General features: G+C 47.2%; 1 protein-coding gene and 2 long non-coding RNA genes across 4 annotated transcripts; all 3 read right to left on the bottom strand.

The window, feature by feature from the left end:
• Positions 1 to 5,186: 5,186 nt before the first annotated feature.
• Positions 5,187 to 14,877, bottom strand: LOC109758440 (uncharacterized). Of its 2 annotated transcripts, none has more exons than XR_012203930.1 (6): positions 10,190 to 14,877; positions 8,841 to 8,904; positions 8,692 to 8,759; positions 6,013 to 6,207; positions 5,525 to 5,579; positions 5,187 to 5,444 (listed from the first exon to the last, which is right to left on the bottom strand). It is a non-coding gene; the product is annotated as an uncharacterized lncRNA (long non-coding RNA). The 2 variants fall into 2 exon arrangements; XR_012203931.1 differs by having other exon boundaries at positions 5,233 to 5,444; positions 6,013 to 6,191; positions 10,190 to 14,196.
• On the bottom strand, positions 14,826 to 17,428 carry LOC109758441 (uncharacterized). The gene has a single exon (XM_073509658.1). It carries the CDS (start codon positions 17,278 to 17,280, stop codon positions 15,103 to 15,105), a length of 2,178 nt encoding a protein of 725 aa, XP_073365759.1. The 5' UTR covers positions 17,281 to 17,428; the 3' UTR covers positions 14,826 to 15,102.
• A 3,552-nt stretch (positions 17,429 to 20,980) lies between these two features.
• LOC123493370 (uncharacterized) lies at positions 20,981 to 23,548 on the bottom strand. The gene is made up of 3 exons (XR_005769486.3): positions 23,415 to 23,548; positions 21,204 to 21,327; positions 20,981 to 21,125 (listed from the first exon to the last, which is right to left on the bottom strand). It is a non-coding gene; the product is annotated as an uncharacterized lncRNA (long non-coding RNA).
• Between the last annotated feature and the right edge of the window lie 381 nt (positions 23,549 to 23,929).

Raw genomic sequence — 23,929 nt, 5'->3', positions numbered from 1 at the left:
GCCCTAGGAACAGATGAGCTAAAAGCCATCTGTACATTCGCACGAGCAGGAAGTGGACAAAGATAGTTGCGGGAAGAACGTCAGACAGGTGGCGGCATTTAGTTGATAATGACCCACAACAAACAATGACCGCAAAGAGCACTTCATCATGACCAATTGGAAAATAAAGAAAATACAAAAGAAATAAAAACAATTCAAGATGCAAATAAATCTATGAAAGAGCAAAATGAAAAGAAAACAAAGGGAAGAATACAAAACCGCCCAATCATGAGCAGCATGTCTGATAAAAATGCAAAACGCCTCGCAGTGCGGTTGCTGTGTCGCACATTTGAGAGGTGTCTGTTGATGACCCACAATTATAGGGGATCAATCATAGTCCTTTCGATAAGTAAGAGTGTTGAAACCAATGAGGAGCAGAAGGAATCGATAAGCGGCTTTCAGCAAAATTTTCTCTGCAAGTGCTATAAGATAGTTGTGATAGATAATTTGATAGCAAGATAATTGGTAACAAGTGACAAGTAACAAAAGTAACAAGGTGCAGCAAGGTGGCCCAATCCTTATTATTACTAAGGACAAGACGAATGTACTTCTCATAGTGATTTAAGCGTTCTCGAGGACACACGAGAATTTCATCTAGTTACTTTCACCATGATTCATTGACTGACGTTCATTGCTTTGATAAGTTGTTATGTGGGTGGACCGGAGCTAAGGTATTGTTCTTACTTGAACCAACAACCTACTTATGATTACCCTCCCGCAAGCATCCGCAAATACAAGAGAAGAATTAAGATAAATCTAACCATAGCATTAAACAAAAGGATCCAAAACAACCCCTTACGGAACAACTCATAAACTGCGATTTAGGTTTCCGTCACTCCCGCAACCCATCATCCACAAAATAACCCCACAATGCCTCCCCCTAGGCTCAAACATGGTGAAGTGTCATGTAGTCAACATTCACACGACATCACTAGAGGAAGAACAACATAACATATCATCAAAACATTGAACGAACACAAACTTTACATGATTACTTATAACAAGACTTATACCATGTCCTCAAGAACAAATAGAACTACTCACAAAGCATAATTGTGTTCATAATCAGAGGATATAAATATGTGATTAACAATCTAAACATATAATCTTACACCAAGTAAACCAACTAGTGTCAACTACAAGATGTAATCAACACTACTAGTATCCCAGGTACCAATCTGAGGTTTGATACAAAGATTGAATACAAGAGATAAACTAGGGTTTGGAGATGAGATGGTGTTGGTGAAGATGTTGATGGAGATGTGTCCTCCTGCTACGAGAGGAGCATTAGTAATGACGATGGCTTCGATCTCCCCCTCTCGGTGGGAAGTATCCCTGACGGAAACGCTCCGCCGGAGAGCAAAATTGCTCCGCCTCGAGACGGCGTTGGCTGATCCCAAAAGTCTTCTTCTTCTTATTTTTTTTCCAAGGGAAAATGGCTTCATATAGTAGAAAATGGGAATCAGTGGGCCTCAGTGGAGCCCACAAGCTCAGGTGGCGCGCCTAGGGGGTAAGGCACACCCCTGGCTTGTGGGCCCACTGAGGGTCCTCTCCGGTACTTCTTTCTGCAAGTGTTTTTTTATATATTCCAAAATAATTCTCCATAAATTTTCAGGTCATTTGGAGCTCCGAAGAATAGCTATATCTACTGTAGCTTTTTCATGTCAGAATTCCAGCTGTCGGCAATCTCCCTCTTTTGGTGTAGCTTGCATTTTAAGACAGCAAGGCATTCGAATTGCATCATAAAGTGGAATATAACTTCAAAAGAATAAAAATAACACTAGGAAAACATGATGCAAAATTGACATATCACCTGCCCAGGCTTTCTGCCCATGTTGCTATTTGCCCACCTTGCTCTGTTTCCCTCGCTAGGCGTGTGACACCTCATCTACTGGTAAGGCAACTGCTTTGGATTTTCGGCCACTCATTTGTTTGATATAGTCGACGTGGCCGCGTGCAACAAAAAAGAAGAAGTTGAAATAAACTCCTGACAGAGGATGAGCCGAGGAACCTTTATTCAATGATGAAAAGAACAAAGCAATATCCAGCACACAACATGCCAACTAAATTTCAAAACAAGCATGCTAACTAAATGCATTGCATGGAGACCAAGAGTTGCAAGTACAAGAGCGGCAGGTCAGGCCGGTAGCAAAATTGTTCACCGACGATGAAAATTCCCTGATGCCTGCAGGGAACACACAGAGAATCAATAACCCTCTCAAAGGACTTGCGTAACGCATGGCTGACACCGCCACAACCACGCCAAAATGAATTGAGTTCCTATACAACAACATACTATCGTAGGTATAATCCCTGAGCACAAACCATGCAAACCCTGGAAAAATTGATGTCTTGCAAGGCAACTTGCTCATAAGCATGGAGGCCACCTTAAAAGGTAATTTTCCAGCAAAATTTTCTCTGCGCCAACGAAGTGACGCCATCCCCAGGTAGCTCGATCTCTACCCCCAACAAGCAAAGTCCCGTCGTCAGCAATCTACAAACGTAAGAAAGCACAGTGAAATCAAATCATGCCACTAGCAACTCCAAAACAGGCATCATAAAAGATACAACGGAACACATTGTGTACCCACGTATCAACAAGAAAATGTAACGAGCTGCAACAAAAAATGTAACGAGCTGCAACAAGAAATCGCACATGACTATAACACACGGATGAACAAATAGGAAGAAAAAGTTGATTAGGCACACAAAAGGCATCAAAATATACAAAAAACAAAGAAAACTACAAACCTTAACGCAACAAAGCAGACGCTCAGCAATCATGAGGAGAACCTACACAACAAACAGGTTAGACACCAGACATTCGAACAAACATACCACGCACAAATACAAGCAAGATCAGATCTGCCAGTATAAGCAAGTACAACACAATATGACGACTAATTAAAGGACAAGAAGGGCCATCAAGAAGCTCAAGTAGTCAAGAAGGCAAGGAACCTAGGGTAGAAAAAACAATCAAATCACACACATTTAAGCAAACAACATAGATGCACTGGAACGCGCGAACAAACAACCCACCTCAAATAGAAATAGACGCGTCCATGAGCAAGTGGAGCGCCATGCCGTTCCTTCCCAAAACATAAGAATGAAAAGGCAAAGCAGACATGGGACCATGCACAAGGTATAGGAGAACCAAACCCGAACATCAACTAACATGGAGGACATACGTGTTGGCAGAAGGTGTGAAGTGACAGCCGTGAAGGAAAACGCCGCGCAAAAAATAAGATGATATAGGGAAACAGAGGGGACTAAAAGGACTGCATCACCCTTGTAGCACAACATGAATGGACGGCAAGGCAACCAAGAAGCAACAACAGGTGAGTTGCTAACATGTGACACCAGGAATATAGGAGCCTAGGAATAGCGACCGGGGAAATGGCGCAACCAACCAAACGGAAGTCGACCCCAACGTGGAAAACATATATATCATCCGACAAAAGAGGGAGAAAGTAGGAATATCACCCTCCAATTGCCTCCAAGATCGCTCCCTAGGGTTTGGCCCTGCAACGACCCCACATACATCATTATGAACCTAGCAACGCGAGTACATCTTTTACCCAGCGGACTGGATATACAACTGCCACAACCAATTGCAGTATGAAGAAAGTACAAAACGACAAACCCGAATAAAATCACCCCACGAGGACGTGGTGCAACAAGAGAAAAGATCACCGCAACCTAATGGCGCAAGAGCAAAAAAACAAAGGATGCTCGCCCATCACAAACCAAGTCGAATGGAACTTAGAAACTAGTAAAAATAGAAAGAGAAAGAAATGGGCACACAGCAATACAAACAGAACAGTCACGCCCACGAGAGAGAGAAGGGCACACGATTAAAACCGATCCAGGCCCGATGCGCCGACTAGAAACAACTAGGTAAGAACAACAACATGACACTTTATTATAGCCGAAACCCCAAACGAGGCATATACTCATAATAGGAACCACATGAGCAAAGCGAAATCAAGCGAACCGACTAGATAATTCTCAGACCGGTGAAGGGTGCGATCGGAGAGCACGTGCATCACATGTACACAGAACGCACTAGGCGGCCAGACCAGATTGTCGAGAAGCTGGACAGACATTCCAAAACACGCCATCCGGCCCTGAGCCGCGACGGCAAGAGGTCGTGCCACAACCCGACACCCACCCGGCAGGACATAAAGAAAACGGGGCAGAGCAAAATGATCGGCCAGTCTAGGGGAAGAGCACGATCAGAGGGCACATGCAACACACACGCACACAGAATAAGCCAGTCGGCTAGACCACGGTGTCCAAAATTCATGCACACATTCCAAAACACATCATCCAACAAGGTGTCGTGACGACAAGAGGCCGGGTAGCCAAAGTACCTCTGCATCCGAACGATACCAATAGGTGAAAGCGCCCCACAAGGACCAAAACATGCAAGCCAACCATGAGGGCCATCCAGCCAGGGGTCACGATGGCAAAGCCAGACGGCCGTGAGGGCCATTCGGACGGGGGCGCGATGACAAGAGACCAGGTAGCCAAAGCCCTTCACACTGGGATGAGACCAATGGGTGAAAGCGCCCCACAGGAACCAAAACATGAGGGCATGAGGTCGGGCAGATAATGCCCCTCCGCATCCAAACGAGCAGCGCCCCCATCAGACCCCACCACCTAGAAAAGGAAACAGGCCGACCTGGCGGCCGACATGCCCTCACCCGGTGGATGACCAACCTGGTTTAGCTGGCGCATGCGGACGCTCACAGGCCAACCCAGCCTCACCTGACGCATGCGGAGCAACACATGATACGGTGCACGTAGGCGCAATGAAAACCACAACAGAAAGGTGGCCCCTTGCATGCCCGCGATCGAGACGTCATGGACTCCCAAGGAAATCGACTGGGTGCGGAGCGCTCCGGGAAATCGAATGGCTTGGAGCGCGCCGGACCGGCATCGGCGCGAGGCGCATGTGTAATAGGCGGCGCAGAGGGCACTCACGAGCGTCGATACCCCCAGGGGATGGGTACTCCTACATCCTTTATAAGAGTAATGTCTCCATTCTGGCGAGATATTTTCGGGCACCGCCTCTCTCTATTGTTCTTGAGGACCCCTCCTTAGGTCGTAAGATTGGTGGCGAATCAATCATTAACACAAACCAATTAACAAACCACTAAATTTCTCACTCATGTTCCAAATAGACTAAGATGGTGTCAGTAAAAGTACGATCCACTATGTTAAATATTTTTTCATCTAAAGATTATCTCAGTGACATGACAAATTTATGTACGACTATTAACAGATGACCATGGGACCGGCCTAAAGGCTGAACAGTTATCCGGCTATGACCTAGCTAGCTTTCTGATCTGTCACACCAAATCTTCGTCCAACGGCTGGAACATAGTATTTTGTGTCTTCCACTGTACCAAAATAAATATGGATGTAAGATAATGAGGTAGCCTGGGCATGTAAAATCAGCTGCCTTGAGAGAGAAAACGACCTTTTGAGAGGTACACCTGACCTCCACAAGCTTTGCGTAGGTTTCTCCACTTATCCTGCACCATCGATCAAACAATGTGATCCATTAACGTGTGCCAGCAAACTTACAAATGCACCTCCCATCCAAAAAAGAAACTCAAATATGTAAATGTATCTAGTATTTACAGGCAAAATATCGCCGAACTCCACCTTGATTCACACAGTTATAAAAACTCACAAACAGAAAAGCACATATTACATATCATGGAATATTTATATTGACATTTCAAAATACATAAATATGTAATGGATGTTCTATTGCCTATCAAAAAAGCATTTCCTAGTTGTCATAGACAAGGAAGAATCTACTTAGTTGCATCCAAACTAGCCCATAAGAAAACTCCAAACAGTATCAATCTAATAAATCCAATAGGCTCGATAAAAGTATTATATGGAACATAATCCTTCATGATTTATATGGAAACTACTTGAATCAAAGAGGTCATGTACCTTCAGATGTACTGCCGTTCGAACCGATTTTCTGAAGTACCATTTCTTCACTTTTGTCCATTTCCCCTCACCATATCTACGGATACCTTTAAGCAGTATGGTCACCTCGTCAGGTGTCCATCGCTCATTGTTTTTTCTACCTCGAGATTTCGTGCCCTTACTCCCAACATGCAACTGTCCTACGCACTGTGGGTTCTGTTAAACACCAGAGGAATTATGGACACTTTTTTACCCGTGGTTGGGTGATAAAACAAATCTATGTACTTGAAGAATTCAAAACTAAAATATAAAATCCATGTATAGAATATTCTTGCATGTGGAACTAATGGCTGAATTTTTACATGAAAAATAAACTTGTTTTATCCTAAGAGTTACACGCTTCAGCAAACCTTGTTTGGTTGATCTCATTGCATGTTTCTTCTTTTAAATAACTTATAGATAAAGCAAAGAGACATCAGAAGTTACAAAGGAACATGTCAAAATTAACCTGGGGCAGACCATGGTCTCATGGGAGGTATGACGGTCAAAAAGGTCACCAGCAGTGTGCTAGCCAGAAGGTACTTACGCATAAGTAAAAGGACTCCCTCTGTTCCTAAATATAAGTCTTTCTAGATATTTCAGTAGGGACTACATACGAAGTAAAAGAGTGAATCTACAAACTAAAATATGTCTATATACATCCGTATGTAGTCCATATTGAAATCTCTAAAAGGTCTTATATTTAGAAACGGAGGGAGTAGATAACACCCGCGTGTTGCTGCGGAAATGTATACCAGTGAAATTATCAAAAATAGGAGTAGAATATTTGTCGGAGCTGGTTCTGGCAGATCCTTCGATAGGGTATCCTGGCAAGGTGAGTAGATCGGAGGGAAAACAGGAGACCAGATTTATCCAGATTCATGCCCTCCTTACGTGGTAAAACATTACCCCTATTGGTTTATATTGCTATATCGGTCGAGGGTGTTGGGCTAAGTCTCTCCACATGGAGCTTTATTGGCTGCCCAACATCAACCCAAAAGTCCAACACATGTCAGTTGTTGATCTTCGTTGCATCCAACAGTTGTGAGTGCTTCCTAGTGAAGGGAGTAGAGAAGAAAACCCTAGCCACTCCACCCCTAGTAGTGGTAGGTGACATTATGAGAGTGAGAGAGAACACAAGATAGGTACACAACCTTATAGATAAGAGGAAGAAGAAGAAGAAGTGGAGGTTCTGTCAGATCTGCTGCATCTGACTAGACAGTGTTCAAGCTAGTGATTGGTGGCTCAAACGTGCTTGGATTGACCCAAAACTTGATGAGCTTGTTCCTTACTTTGATTACTTCAATCTAGTTAGCTGGTTTGAGGATTGGGTCAATGGAGCACCGGATTTGAGAGTGGTTTGTCAACTCCGACTGCTGCGGCTTCAGAAAAGAGTAGTTTTGAGAGACGAACAATTTGGGTATGCAAACGGTGTCCAATTGAGCTGCATTTTTTACGGGATCTCAAGAACTCGTGCGTCTACTTGTCTGCCAAATTTGGTACTATTTTGTTTAGCGGTTTAAGAGCAGTTTGCAAAACACCGAAAGGGAATGAAGCTGTATAAACTCTACTTTGTTGATATCTTGCCTCTTGTGGTTGCCGGTTGGCAACTTGGAGAGTGTGTTGTAAATCTCAATCTCTCTAGAGGCCTAGAGAAGACTTTGTACTCACCATTCTCATAGTAAACTTGTGTGGAGCGGTTGGTCCATAGTCGTGGTTTTTACTTCTCAATTTGAGGAGGTTTTCCGTGTTAAATCCCGTGTCACATGTGCATGTTGTTTGTGTTGCTTACTTGTTGGTTGAAGTTGTCTTAAAAGTTCATTCCAATTGAAGGAGGTTGTGTAGTGTGCATATTTGTCGTGTCGATGAATTTGTGCATCACATCTTTGATGTCCAGCCCCAACAAAGTGGCATCAGAGTTTTGGCTTGCTTGTGCTGATTGTTGAGTTTGTTTTGGTGAAAGATTGAAGTGAATGCCAGCAGGATGATATCTTTGAATGAAACAAATTATGAAATATGGAAGGGCAAGATAGAGGACTTGTTATATGTCAAAAAAATACTGAAACCAACATTTTCCACTAAGATGCCGAAGGGCATTGATGAAGGTCGGTGGAAGGTACTTCATCGCCAAGCTTATGCGTTCGTTCGACAATGAGTCGATGACAATGTTTTGAACCATATCATTGATGAGACACATGCACACACCTTATGACCGAAATTGGAGGAGTTGTTTGCCCAAAAAAAAGATACAAATAAGATGTTCTTGATCAAACAATTGACGTGTTTGAGGTACAAATAGAGTACTTTAATTGCAGACCACGTGAATACATTCCAAGGCATCATAAATCAGCTTTCTTCAATGAGAATTACTTTCGACCAGGAATTATAAATACCTCGCCCACTTGCAGAGGCCATGTGGTTCATATCTTTTTGACCAGGAATTTATGTCTAATATTTTGTATGCACATATACATCTATACATGTAAATGTATTCCAAAAATAATTGTTTGGATATTTTTTGAATCTTAAAAGTACTTTGATCATCATATTCTATAACATGTTCATATCATAACAATAAGCTAAAGAATATGTATATGCAATTGTAGCACGACAATGAATAGACATGTGGCTTATGTGAACACACCCAAAACTCAGACTCACCGACGGGAATTTCCTTTTCTTGCGAGGACCTCGTGGCCTTTTCGTCCAATTGTCCTTGGGTAAAAACCCTGAAGTATCATCTATAAATATATTTGGGACTATGTATGTATGTGTAGTGAAGTTCGAAAATCGACAAGAAAGCAGAGTACCTCTCAGAGATAAGTTGATCTCAGTGGCATCATCCCCATACACAAAATGGAAGTACTCTTCAATCTGCCATTAAGTAAAAAACAATTTTCATTAAGTAAACAAATAATTTCTATTGATTTGTTTTCTAATTAATTGTATGTATGGTTTGTAGGAATGTTTTCTATATATTTTGAGCAAACTAGTAAGTAACAAAACGAAAATACGAAGGTGAACAAAAAAATTCATAGTATCAAATTTGGTCGACTAATTTACCCGTGTGTGAAGTTTGGTGCAGAAAAGACATCTGTGGTATTCTTAGCGAAAGTAATATACAATTAGGGCCTTACTGTTCACTCATCAATGTTTTTTAATATGAATTTGATGTTTTTTTATTTTTGCCAAGAATACCACATATGTCATTCTTTATGAAACGCCATACACAAGTATGTCAAGAAAGATTTTTTTAATCTACTATTTGTTTCGAATTTAGTATTCATAAGGAGTGCACATATAATCACGCTCACCAAATTTGCGAACAAAAACACATATTTGTTTCAAGTTCTCACTAGTTTTAAGACAAGTCCAATCTTACGTACATTACCAACACTGAAGTCTGACATATCCACCTACCTAATAATGTTAGATGTAAATGCCATAAGTATATTCAAGGTGTGATAAAAGCATACATGCTGCTCTTGCATATCTGTGTCCATGCCTTTATATAGCCAGCCACATCTACGTACAGTGCAAATTATTTGTGGTCATACGACTGCTTACGAATGATTATGCGGTGATTCATTCTTTTTAAAATAGAAGCTGAACGTGTATCACACTTTATGTATGATATATTATGGTATTCACAAAAAAAAAGTTATAAGCAAACAATGTATATCATTGGAGTTGTATAGAGTAATGCTTTTTGAAATATTGTTTTGTATCATGTAACTTGTATTGTTAGTCAAACTTAAATCATGTGATACATGAAAGATTATGGCATAATGGAGGAGAAACATAATATAAATATGTTATATCAAGTGGGCTAAACATAATATAAATATGTTGTATCAAATGGGCCAAGCATATCATTGGAGTTGTATGGAGTAACACTTCCAATCTGCATCTACTCATAAACATATGATATTTATGGACGCAAGAAGATCAACGAGAGAAACACTCCTAGGTATTTTTCTGGATTGAATACACGTACGGACAAAAATTATGAATTGTTGTTGTGCTCGCATGCCACAAGGATGATACCGTGGTATAGGTCCACGTTTACTACTGTACACTATATGGAGATATGCAAGGTATTCAGTTTGGATAGTTCTGGAAGATTGAACGAAGTTTAGTTTGAAAAGAGAGTTCTCACGCTGGACGTGGCTCCATAGTACTTTTTTCGTGTGATCTCGGCCTGGAAGCACATGCAGAAGCTAATAAGAGGGTCAAGCCACATACCACATAATAAGATCGGCAGCTGACTTAATATTCCTATTTAATTTATTTTCTTCACAAAGGAAAATACATTGTATGTGGAGTGTCGGGCTGTTTGCAGGGTGTGTTTCATCGGGCACATAAAAACACGTCATTTGCCAAGTGTATAGGCGATAACACTTGGCAAAAAAAATAACAATCGGCAACACACACTTTGGCGAGTGTTACACTCCGCAAACAAAAACACTCGGCAAAGTTTATGCTTGTCGAGTGTTTTTTGAAGACACTCGGCAAACAATAAAAAAGCAATAAAATCTTTATGTTTATTTGAAATTCCAAGAGCAAATTTTAAATTTTGAGATTAGTTTTTTTAAGGGAGCAACAAATGTATATCTAAGTATCTAAATATTTATTTTGCTTGAATTTATTGACTATTTTAATATACATGTCATTCAAAATTGAATATATCATTATTTATTTATGTTGAATATTATCCTCTAAATAGATGGAGCAACAAGTAATGTCTTAAAATGCCAGATTTTGGAGTTGGGAACTAAATGTTGAATATAAGTTTCACATGCGAGTAATGTCTTAACATGTTCTACACTCAAAACACATCATCATATTGAGTAACCTCCAGTTTACACTCGGCAAACATGTTGCATTATTGGTTGCTACAAGCATCCCACGGATCACACCAGGGGTCGTTGGATCCTTCCAAATCTAAAGGCCGACACCTACAGCCTCTCTATTTTTATATTTATACTCAATCCCCCCCCCCCCCCCCTCTCTCTCTCTCTCTCTCTCTCTTTTTCGAGGAACCGGCAGGAGCACTGCCTTTTCATTTCAGACGAAAAAGGGGGTTTATGTACAAAGATGACAGGTTTTTCCGGGGAAACCTGACGAAACCCTTATAAGAACCGTTGTGGTATGCTAAGTGAACCAAATCACCCAATGCCGGTTGCCACTTGTGCCCTGCCAAAGGCGCAAGCCCGCATTCTTATGTCGTCGAGCGCGATGGCCGCCACCTCTAGGTGAGTGAGGCGGGTGCCGATGAATATCCGGCGGTTGCGCTCCTTCCAGATATTCCAAATGGTGTAGAGGAAGTGACCGCTACGCCAGCGTCTTTCGTCCTTGGACAGGGGACAGATGAACCGATCCCACCAGTCGGAGACTCCCATGGGAGGCGGAATTGTCATCATGTTCGTCGGCGCCTCCCCAGTCCATGCCTGAACATGCGACCAAACCGCAATCGCAAATGGGTAGTCCTTGCAGAGGTGAGTTGCCGTCTCCGGTGCTCCTAGACACAGCGGGCATGTAGGATCGTGCGGCCATCCGCGAATAGCGAGCATGTCGGCCGTGAGGATCTTTCCATGGAGCACCAGCCAAGAAAAGAGCTTGCATTTGGGTTCCGCGTGTGCCTCCCAAATATTCGTCGGCGAGAACCTGGGGAAGGAGCCAGAGAATTGGGCTGTATATGCCGAAGCCGCGGAGTAGATTCCATTTGTAGTCCAACGCCAGGAGATGGAGTCCTCCCTGTCCGTGGTCAGTGTAACCTGGGAGGTCAGAGATGCTATCGAGATGAATTCCTGCAGGTGTATGGGAGACTGAAGGCGGGCGACTGATCTGATCCAGTTATCCTCGTGCAGCTCCTTGGACACTGTTCTCTGCTTTCTTGTGGCGATTTTGTATAATCCGGGAGTCAGCATCCTAAGGGGACCCTTTCCCGTCCAGTCATCATGCCAGAACAGAGCTTTGTGGCCGTTACCCAGCACGATGGAGGTCGAAGCTCTGAATAGCGCCATATCCGAGTCGTCGCAGGGTAGGGTAGAGCCCACCCACTGACGGTCAGGGTCGGTCCACATTAGCCATGGCCAGCGTAAGCGAAGAGCCCGACCAAATCTCCCTAGGTCTGTGATTCCCAGCCCACCTAGGGCCTTTGGCCTGCACACCGTCTTCCAGTTTACCAGGGAGTGCCCTCCGGTCGCATTCTCCGAATTGTCGCCTTGCCATATGAAGTTGCGAGAGATCTTGCTAAGCTTATGGTTGGCCCACGCTGGAAGAGGGAGCGCAGTGAGGTGATGTGTGGCCATGGCGCATAGCACAAACTTTGCCAAGGAGACCCTTCCCGGCCTCGCAAGGTTCTTTCCCTTCCATCCCGGAAGCTTGCCCATTGCTTTGTCTATGAGAGGTTGCAGATGAACCCGCTTGAGCCTTGAGGTATGCAGGGGAAGGCCCAAGTACTTAGTTGGCAATGCAGCGATCTTCACAGGGAATTCCGATAAAATGTGGGCGAGGTCAATCTACTGGCAGCGAATAGCGAACACCTCCGTCTTGGTCACGTTGGTAATGAGACCCGATGCCTCCCCAAAACAGGCAAGTATTCCCGCAATGGCGTCCAATTCTTCCTTCACAGGGTTGGCAAAGATGCCCGCGTCATCAGCGTAAAGTGAAATTCTGCAGGAAGTCGAACGAGCCTTGATCGGCTGCAGAATCCCGGCGTTGGAGGCAGCCCGGAGCATAAGTTGAAGCGGGTCAATTGCAAGGATGAAAAGCATGGGGGACATAGGGTCACCCTGACGCAGGCCGCAAGCGTGAGCAAAAGGGGGGCCCGGGTTTCCATTTAGCAGAATCCGCAAAGAAGATGATGCCAAGGACATGCAAATCCAGTCTCGCCAACGTTGACTGAAACCAAGTTGCTCGAGTACCTCCAGTAGGTAAGCCCAGCCGACAGAGTCGAAGGCCTTTGAGATGTCCAGCTTGAGGAAGAGGCCAGGCGTTGACGTGCGATGCAACTCCTTTACCAAGTTCTGCACATGAAGGAAGTTATCATGGATGCACCGTTTCTTCACGAAGGCGCTCTGGCTCTTGGAGACTAGCGTGGGGAGCAGAGGGGCGAGCCGGTTTGCTAACAACTTCGAGAAAATCTTCGAGATGCTGTGGATGAGGCTGATTGGGCGGTAGTCCCCAATCCTGGTGGCGTCTGCCTTCTTTGGCAGCAGAATTATGTTCGCCGAGTTGATCAGCCCGGCGCAATCACCGCGTAGATCTGCCAGTTGTAGGATTGCGGCCACGACGTCGGTCTTGATAATCTCCCAGCAGGACTTGAAGAAGGCGCCAATGAACCCGTCCGGTCCTGGCGCCTTGACCGAAGGCATAGAGAAAACTGCCTCCTTGATCTCTTCTTCATCAAACGGGGCGTCCAGCTGAGATAGGTCGTGGCGCTGCATACCGATGTTCTCCCAGGCCAGACGTTTGGATCGCCGTGTCGGCCTTCCGAGGTGTTCTTGGAAGTGGTCGAGGAGGGCCCGCTCCTTGTCTTCAGTTGTAATTGCCAGCCCGACGTCGGTCCTGATTGTCTGAATGAAATTCTTGTGCCTTCTTCCATTGGCTCGGGCATGGAAAAGCTTGGTGGTGGCATCCCCCAAACGGATCCAGTTAAGACGCGAGCGCTGTCTCATCTTGACCTTCTGGATGGCGAGAAGGCCAAGGTAGGAAGCCTTGAGTTGTCTCCTCAAAACCCTCTCAGGTTCTGACAGCGGCCGCCCTTCCTCGGCGACGTCCAGCCGCCAGATGATCTCCTTTGCCACCGCAATCTGGGTGTTTAGAACACCAACCCTCTCTTTTTGCCATTTGCGCAAAGCCTTCGCGGTTCGGCACAACTTGATATGAATCGTACGGAGGGCATCGCGGGACAGGACGGGCTTGTTCCACACGGCCGCGACCGCATCATGGAAGCCGGGGAGTCGCAGCCAGAACTCCTCAAACTTGAAGGATGGCTTCCTCGCATTGTCGACGCACCCCTGAAGGAATAGCGGGGCATGGTCGGAGCAGGTCGTTGAGATGGCCTGGAGATGCGCATTTGGGAAGAGCAAATCCCAGTCATCGGAGTGGAAAACGTGGTCAATCTTGGTCATGACCGGATTTGCTTGCTTGTTGGACCAGGTGAAGCGCCTCCCACACATACGTAGCTCTTTTAGCTGCATGAAGTCAAGGGCCCCGCGGAATTTCCCAATGAGACGGCAATTGATGTTGGCGATGCTCTTGTCCGCCGCTTTAGTGATCAGATTGAAATCCCCCAAAAGAAGCCACTGCCTTCCAGTCGTGGCAGAGAGAGCCCTCAACTCCTCAATGAAAGCCACCTTCTCCGACTCACCCTGAGGACCATAGACGCAAGTGATGGTCCAGGCAATGCGATCATTTAGCATGGAGACAGAGGCGGAGATGGTGCCCGGAGTAGCCTGGCAGTTTGACAGCACGAAGAAGCGGTCCGACGCGGCCAAGATCATTCCTCCTCTAGTGCCGGATGCAGGCAAGACAAAGTAATTGGCGGTGAAGCAAGGGCCAAGCATCTCCCTGATGATGGAGTCGTCAACTAGTTGTAGCTTTGTCTCTTGGAGACAGACGATGGAGGCGTGGGAGTCGCAAACGATATCACGAACGGCGTCACGGCGAGCGCGCGAGTTAAGTCCACGAACGTTCCAGCAGATGATTTTTACGTCAGATTGCGCCATATGGGAAACTTAAAAGTAGCACGGTGGATGTAGACTTCAGGAGGCGCCGAGGAAAAAGAATGAAACGGAGTGAAGTGCAGCTAGCAGACTTGAGCTTGGTGACACAATGTAGGGAAGATAGGCGACCTCCAGTCGCGAAGATACATGGTTCTGGACGACGAAAACGAAGAGCAGGAAAGGAACGGTATACATCATGCTCGCAGGAGAGGAGCCCAACAAGCAACGGCAGCAAGGGAGCCTACACATCAGCGACCTGGGCAACAGCGTTTGCAACCTCCTGGGCGGCCTTCTTCTTGTTCCTTCTACGCCTTCTTCTGGGTGATATCCTTGGCGTGCGCTACCAGTCCAGCAATAGCCTGGACCACGGGGGCCGCGAGCGGGGTGTTGAACAAGTCAAGGTAGGCCTGCTTAGCCTTGTCGTCGTATCCAACAGACGGGTCCAGTACACCACAGACCTTGGCAATGAGCTCCTGGACCGCCTCTGTAGCAACCCCGGGCGGGGCTTTTGCCTTCTTCTTGTCGAGCCGGGCGCTACGACGAGCGGGCGCGACCGGCACGCCCCCCTTGCCCCTACGGGTGGCCGGAGTAGACAGCAACGGGGCGGGCGGCTCCCCGGCGAGGAAAGACTCCAGGGGGTTCCCAATCCGAGGCACGTCCGTAGCATCTGCCGGGGCAACAATGACGACGGGTTCAGGGCAGGCATCTGCCGGCAGCGTGAGAGCTCCGACCGGGTCGGTGGCGTCCGCCCCAGGCTCGATGACGACGGTGGGGGGGGGGGGGGGGGGGGGGGGGGGGGGGGGGGGGACGCGGCGACGAGGATCTCCGCCGGGCCACTCCCAGCTGCAATGACCGAGTGGACAGCGACCGGCTCAGGCCTGATCACGAGGGCGGCGGAGAGAGGCGCAGCGACAAGAAGCCCGACAGGGTCACCCCTAGCGTCGCACATCGCGCGGCCAGCGTCGACAGGCCGGGCCAGAGGCGAAGCATCACCGGTCGGTGGCGAATAAGGGGCGGACCAGGCTTCAACCCCCGGCGTGTCGAGGCTCCGCACGTCCGGGGACAGGGCGAGTCCCGCAAAGCAGGCCGACAGCGTAGGCAGGGCGGCCACCGCCGAACCCGCCTCCACCACGCCAACAGCCGCGCCAGCCAGCAAGGATGGGCTGGCCGGGCCGCCAGCGGTCGAACCGAGCTTGACAAAGGCACCCTCCACCCTTTCAGCAAGGCCGGCCAGCCGCCGACGCATGGCAGAGAATTCCGAGCGCAGCGGAGCGAGCGCGGTGTCGATAGCCGCCGACAGCTCGGACCGAAGTAGGCGGGCATGGTCCACCAGCGGGAGGCGAGGCCCCGCAGTAGCGCCGCAGTCGGACAGAAGGTGCAGCTTGCCGCATGCCACCGGGTCGACCTCCATCGCCATGACAGGAGACGCAGCGCCCACGGGGGAGCCCGCACGGCGACGTCCATGACGCACCGAATCCACGTCACGACGTCGAGGAGAGCGGGTGCGCTCCCTGCGCCCGTCCAAGGCCGAGTCGTTGGAGCGGGGCACCCGGCCGCGTCCGTCCCGGCCGCCGCCGCCACGCCAGTCGTCGTCGTAGTCGTCGCTGTCGTCCCGGCGCCGCGGCATCTGTCGGGGGTGGTCGTCCGTGCCCCGGTCTCGGCGACGCGGTGCAGCAGCCCGCGAGCTGCCTCCCACGTCAGGGAGGGCAAGGGTGGCGCCAAGAGGCGGCGGAACACCGTCGACGCACTCCATGTGCCACTCCAGCGGCAGCCTGGGAGGGCTGAACACCTCGGCGCGACCGTCAGAGGTGTAGCAGTCCAGGGTAGCATTGGAGTGGTCCTCCACCATGTCCAAGTGGACCAGCACCCGGAAGGTTGCGCCACGCTTGCAACCAGACGGCCTCGCCACATTGGCGAACACCTTCAGGCCGCCGGATGGACGGGTGGTGAATGTTAGCCAGATGACCTTGGGGATGAGGTTTGGGTCTGCAGTCCAGGCCCAGAGGTCGAGCGTCTCAGAGTTCGTCCGGAGCGCGGAGTGGTCGTCGAGGCGATCCAGGGAACAGCGCCGGCCGATGATGCGCTCGGCGACGTACGGCGTCCACGCGTAGTCAGGGACGTTCTCCAAGCACAGGTGCACTCGGTAGTTGAGGGCGGCCCCGAACGCGCGCTCCAGAGGACGCCACGGCCTGATGTGGACGATGGCGCCGGCAGCACGCACGCGACCCGCGGCAAGCGCCGCGTCACACTGGGCCTTGTGCTCGAACTTGACGAGGAACTCCACCAGGTGGTACGGGGTGACAGCCACGTCCCCGTGGCTGAGCCGGAATTGCTTCCGGATGGCGCGGTCGACGTCCAGCGCGACGAGCCGCCGTGGCGCGTTGATGGCCCAAGCGATGGCCGCCGTCTGCTCCCACTCAAGCATGTCGCGGTCCATGTCAAATGAGGACGGGATGAAGCACGAGTCCTCCTCGGGGCGGGCGTCCGGCGCCCCGATGCCGGCGGAAGCGCGAGCCATCTCAGCGCGGGGAGGGGGAGCGGACGGGGAGGCGACAACCTCAGCCCAGGAACGCGCGCCCGAAGCGGCGGGATAGCGGCACAGCGGAGGGGCCGCAGGCGGGGAGGCCGGACGCTGCTTTGACGCACGCCGCAGGGGGCAGCAGCGCTCGATGTGGCCCGAGAGGTTGCAGGAGAGGCAGCGCACATGGTCGCAACAGGCAGAGGAGCGGTGGTGTTTGGGGGCGAGACAGCGAGAGCAGCGCCCCTCCGTGCGCTTTTTGAAGCGGATGAAACTGGCTCGGCGTTGCTCGTCGAGGCCGCCCGGTGCGGGATGGGACTGGACGGCAGACGCCCGGCTTGAAGGCACGTCCCGTCAAGGGTGGCGCTGCCGCTGCACGAAAGTCCAGCCCTCCCCCTCCCGAGGAGCGGACGGGACAGGCCGCGGCGCAAGGACGCCTCCTGACGCCGCATTGACGAGCCGGGAAGGGCGAGGGGGGATGGTGATGATGGAGCGGAGGCGGGTGGCCGCATTGAAGGCGTCCGGCGCGGCCGCGGAGACTTGAATGCGCGCAGAGGAGGGGGAAGCCCCAACAGGGCGGGCGCATCAGCAGGGGGGAGCAGGGGACCGGAGGAGGCGCCGCACCCAGATCCGGCAAAGAGGCCAGCGCAGAAGACCGAAGCAGCAGCCTCTGCGCCTCAGAGAAGAACCAGGGGGCCCCGGGGCCAGGCGCACCGGCCGGAAGGGGGGAGGGGGGGGGGGGGGGGGGGGGGGGGCGGGGGCGGACCGCCGGCGGGGCGGGGCGGCTGGGTGCCGCGCGCGGGGACGAGAGCACGGGGAGCTCGAACGGATACATTGACTCTCAGCCTATTAGGAGCAATGTCGCACCCTCTCTCTCTCTCAAAGGCCGACACCGACAGCCTCTTTATTTTTATATTTATACTCATCCCTCTCTCTCTCTCTCCTTCCTCCTCCCATTCCTCCCTCTCTTTCCTTTATATCCTCTCCCCCATTACCGGCGCCACCTCTGCCCAAGCGAATGTGTGCGCCTCATCTGCTAGCCAATGCCAACCGTGGCCTCCAGCTACAACCGGTCTCCTCTCCTCTTCTCCGGTCGAATCCATGCCCAACTCACTGAGATAGATTAGATCCATGGCGGCAACAATGGAGCACCGAGAGATCTTGCGCAACCATTTCATCGGCGACCATGGGGGCTCGATGCGCCAGTTCCTCCGGGCAACCAGCCGGGCTCAACGCCATCATTGGCTAGATGCTACTCTTAACATGCATTATCTTTTACTTTAGTTATCGCTCGAATGGTCGGCATACGTGAACATGCTCACCAAACAGCATTGTTCGTTGGCAGACGGCATGATCACGTGCTCGATGGCGTCCCATTTACTTTCTTAATTCATGTACACAAAGTTTGACAAGTGTTTAAGCTCGGCAAAGCCTTCGATGAGTTTTACACTAGGGAAACCGACACGTTTTCGTCATGCGTCATCTGTTATCGTCGTGCAATGTATGAATCTTTACCGAGTATCTCCAATAACACACACGACAAAATCTTTGTCAAGTTTCCACAACAGAACACTCAACAAATTCGGCTTTGACGGGAGGGTGTATTTCGAGTACAACACGAGGTGAAGCCAGATACGCCCAGTTTTTATCATGATTTCCTATTGTTATTTATCTTATTTTGAAGTCATATTTCATATTATGATGCAATTCTAATATCTTTTTTGTCTTAAAAATGCTAGATACACCAAAGGAGAGGGATTGCCAGCAACTGAAATTCTGACCTGAAAAAGCTACAGTAGAGATAGCAATTCTCCGAAGCTCAAAATAAAGTGAAATTTTATGATGATTTATTTTGGAACATATAAAAAATATTTAAAAAGTAAGTAACAAGGAAATGTAACAGGGGCCCCACAGGCTCAGGGGCGCGAGCACCCCCCAGGCCATGCCACCCAGGCTTGTGGGGTCCACAGAGCTCCTCCCTCGACGTCCTTTGGTCATATACTCCCATCTGCCCTAGAAAAAAATTGAGCAACTCCCTCGACGTCCTTTGGTCATATACTGCAGGTGGCGGTGGCGGTGGCATCGGTAGCGGCGCGGGGGGGGGGGGGGGGGGGGGGGAGGGGGCATGTACTTCTTCAGCGGCATGGCAGCCGGATGGAGGGGAGGGGAACGAGAATGGCGGCAGGAAGGGGGAATGGAGGGAAAGGAGGGGGGGACGGCGGGAAAAGGGCCTTCTCTCGCCGAGCGGACCCACGTCTGTTTTCGCTTGAGCCGGCGCCCCCAGGCGACCCCCGGGGGCTTGCGTTCGGCTCGGGTTCGCCGGCTATTATTTCGGTCCAAACCGACGTTAAACGAGATCCTGGGGGCGCGACTAGGCCGATTTTCGGGCGCCGGCGCTAAAAAATCTCCTTGGGGGGGCTTGTTGGGGGCGCTGCTGGAGTTGCTCTTAGATCTAGTATACAAATATATTTAGAATGATAAATTACGTTCATATTGATTCACTGTGTAAAATTTGGCGTAAGAAAAAAAAATAAAGATCCTAAGACGAGAAAAAAATGCATTTTATGCACATCTTACACCATGTTTTTACGTTTGTAATTTTATGTAACATAAAATTTACGGCGATTACGTATTTTCTTACGTTCTCTTTTTACGTCTGAAATAAGAAAAAATTTACGGAACGTAAAATTCTGATGCATTGATGATAAAATAAAGGGGGTGAAGAATAACTATTCCTCACCCAGGATGACGAATAGTCAATCCCAGTGGTAGTTACCACCACTTGAGTTTTGTATGTTGTATGTAGTATCTATCAAATCGAAGAGTATATACACGTAGTATGTGGTATATAAAAATGTTTAGGTAGTATATATATACTCCTTTTTAGGTAGTATGTATCGTATTTTAAATATGTTTCTTTTTACGTACAAATATATACATATTTCACAAATATAATAAGAACCACGGGTCAATTTGCAATTTTTTTCATGTAGCACACTTTGAATTATCTTATATATAGTATATGTACATATTTAAAATGATAAAGTAGTACATCATAGGATAGTATATGAGACATGTGGGGTAACTACCCCTAGGTGGTAGAATATATTTTTCCTATATATATGTGTGCATCAACTAACACATAAGTTGGTACTTTATCCTTATCATTCAAGTAAAGTTGATGACCCAGCTAACAAGTAGTATAATAATAAGTATTGTCGAACTAGTTTTGTTGTAGAAAGATTTCGGCCAAACGCTATCAAGTGAAAAATGTTTCACTAAATTTATTTTCTTTTCTAGCGATAGAATATTGTTTTCCTCCTGTTGGTCAAATATTTTGTACCTTGACTGAAAATTAATTTCCAATAAGCTTTGAACCTATGGGAACACATGTGTATAGACAAATTAGTTATCAGTTAACTTAATTTCCGTTAAACATTTCTCAAAAAATTTAGTAAGAAATATTATATAAATAACCATGTATATTTTCTGGACATCACTTCTCATATGTTACACCGCAAAATTCAAACTATCTACTTAGTTATATGATATAAGCGAACGAGAGGACAAAAAGCTAAACGTTGGTGTCGTGAAAGACCGGACAACAATAATAGACCAATCCCTCACTTTTAAGTGTATGCCAATAACTTCGCAAAAAAAAAAAAGAGTATGTCAACATGGATCATACCCGCATTCAGTCTTCTTTAGGATCACATATATTATTATATAATTCATATTAGAATCTTATATGCAGAGACCAGAGGTTTAACTTCCCTTTTACAAAAAACATATTAGAATCATATATTGTTGTTGACTTACTGGGACGACACGTTGCAGAGTGTCGCCTGCAAGCAATTATAAACCAGAGTTTTGTTCAATGACAAGAAAGGAAATCAGGCAGTTATGTATGTAATCGAATATACCTGGCTCGGAAGAAAAATAACATCAGAAGATGGTGACTGGTCAAGAGGATGAGCCAAAATGGGCGCCCAAATATCGGCTTCATCTTCCAGCTCCATTTGTCTGGCTCGGCCAGCAGCTAGGCACCTGTCAAACAAAACAGAGTGAACCGCATAAAGATAACAAAAATAGAATCCGATAGATGGAAAATATGTGGCATGTAATCATTGCGATCATTTCCTCACAACGACAAAGTTTAGAAATATTTCTTTTGTTAATTGATTTTGGTAGCATTTTGTTTATAGTTGCAGGTAGATGAAAACAAAATTTTGTGTGAGTGAAATATTAGCAATGCCATACATTGATCATTATTTATATATTTTAAAAAATAGACACCCAAGGAAAACATTAGATAGTACAATGACAAGGAAAAATGACACGAAACAACAAGAAACATAAAAAACTATACTGTCTATCTTCTTCCTTTGATTGTACGCTGCTCGATGAAGTTTAAATTGGACTGAACCAACAATAAGGGAAATAAACGCCTGCAAACGCCTCACCGCACTGAAGACCACAATAGTCCCTTGTCGCTAGGAACGAGACTTAGTGATCATTGAAGAAATATTGGTTGGGTCATCACCCCACTCAACGTAGGCTTACACTACTTCACCAACAGTCTATATTATTGGATAAACCGGACTAGGCGTGGAACAACATATAACAAGTGGTCGATTTTTCCATACTTAGATCCAACCAATTGCTTCTCTTGATTAACACAACTCTTCCCAGATCTAAAGATTCTATAACACATACGCCATGTTGAAGGTGCTGGTTCAGAGTTCTACGGCAGTGACAACTCTAGCTTTGACTTTTGTTTAGACCAGCAAACATCATCGTGCAAGTGATGATTTTCTCTTGAAGGTGTTGCTTGTAGTGTAGCACATCGGTTCAGTCAGATGTTCTTCGAACGGTAGAGATGCTACGGCAATGCATGTTATTGTGGATGATATGAGATGTTGGCTTAATAGAAACGATAGACTAATCATATTAACAAATAATTTCTTCTTTTCCAAGAGCATATTCGTAAGAAACCTTCAAATTTTGTGTGTTTGGCTTGGAGTGATTTGAGGATGAGTGACCAAGTGAGAACAAAGTGCGAAGAAAAAACTAATGTCAGTATATGAGGCCAGTCTAGCTAGATCTTGCCAGGCGTAACGGCCAGGAACCGGTGACTATGGCCGAGACATTACAAACGGTATCACAACCCTCATGGTTTCATGGACGTGACCGAGTTAGTGGAGTAGACATGTAGATTGTGCGTGTGTCCCACCGTCGCACACAACATGAGCACACATGGATGCTCGCACTGATGCACATAGACGTGTGCTACGAGGGGGACGGTTCTCTCTGCCAACAATAGCATCGGTTTTTCTAGTGAGGTGTATGTGACATGCTGCCTTAATAGAAATGATAGACTACTCGTATCAACAAGCTATTTTTTTTTTGAAAGCCCATTCGCAAGAAGTCTCAAAAGGGTCTAAACTTTGACAAAAAATAAGCTTCAAAGTTATTTAATTTCCAAAGCTATTTTCTATTTTTGTATCATTGATAACTATCTAATTTAAATGGAAATATGAAATCTATTTAAAAATCATTGAATTGACTAAAACCTGGCGATTTTATGATAAATTATACGAAATTTAAAAAATATCTTGCCACATTTTACACTTTAAAAGTAATCTTGTGAGAAAGGTTATAATCCCTACATTTGTAAATATAAGTCTTTGTAAAGATTTCAATATAGACTGCATACGAATGTATGTAGATATAATTTAGAGTGTAGATTCACTACTAGGCATACGGTTGCACACATTTCAAAAGAACTTGAGAAGAATCGTGCAGGTAAGTACAATAAGCCATAGCCATTCGCATTTGCAAATAGCTATATGAAACAGACATTCACAAGAAAACATCATCCGACGCTAATCGCCTACTTTTTCCCAGGCCGGACGGTAAATGATCCCTCGTCCCCGGCCACCTTCGTCCCGTTAACACAAGAAAACGCACGCAACTGATCCAGGACGAGGTGCGCCCAAATGGGGAGTGAATCGAGCGCGAGAGCTGCTAGGTACACGTAGTGCGGCCGGCGGGCTCAAAGCTCGTCCCGCTGTGCACAAACAAGTGGAGATCGAATCAAAAGGTGGTGCAGGGTGGGAAGGATTATCAGTTACCTGGTGGATGGGAGTGGCCCGACGGCGACGAGTGGAAGTGTTGGCCGGCGGAGTACTTCCATCTATGAGCTGCCGTCGCCAAGTCCACCGTCGACTGAGACTGAAAAGAGATATCACATCCGCACAAGGAGTAATAGCTTGAGGAAATCGAGTAGCCGCCGCCTCGGTCTCCACACGACTAAAAATAGACCCAGTTACATGCAAGCATAAGTTGCTTCGGGAATCGGAAAGGACGAGAGAGAAGTATACTTAACTCGAGTGAATAAATAGGTGTTGCATTGGAACAAGAGCGTAGGTGTGCAGGTTATGAGAGACGGGACGCATCGTGACCCTGTGAGAGGACTTCTGAAAATCCGAAAATACAAATGGCCGATTCGCAACCCGTTGCTCATTCTTTTCCTACTTTTTTTTAAACTTCAAGCGGTAAAAGTACAAGGAACACCGAACATTACAAAAATCACATCAAAACTACATCTAGATCCATGGACTACATAGCGACAAATATAAGCATTGGA

Source organism: Aegilops tauschii, chromosome 1 (genome assembly GCF_002575655.3).
Source record: "Aegilops tauschii subsp. strangulata cultivar AL8/78 chromosome 1, Aet v6.0, whole genome shotgun sequence".
NCBI classification, from domain to species: Eukaryota; Viridiplantae; Streptophyta; class Magnoliopsida; order Poales; family Poaceae; genus Aegilops; species Aegilops tauschii.
This window is presented reverse-complemented; position numbering and strand designations above follow the sequence as displayed.

What these genes read in the sequence shown, in the direction of transcription:
- LOC109758441 (XM_073509658.1), bottom strand. Translation starts at nt 17,280, where the DNA reads ATGGCTCGCGCTTCCGCCGGCATCGGGGCGCCGGACGCCCGCCCCGAG.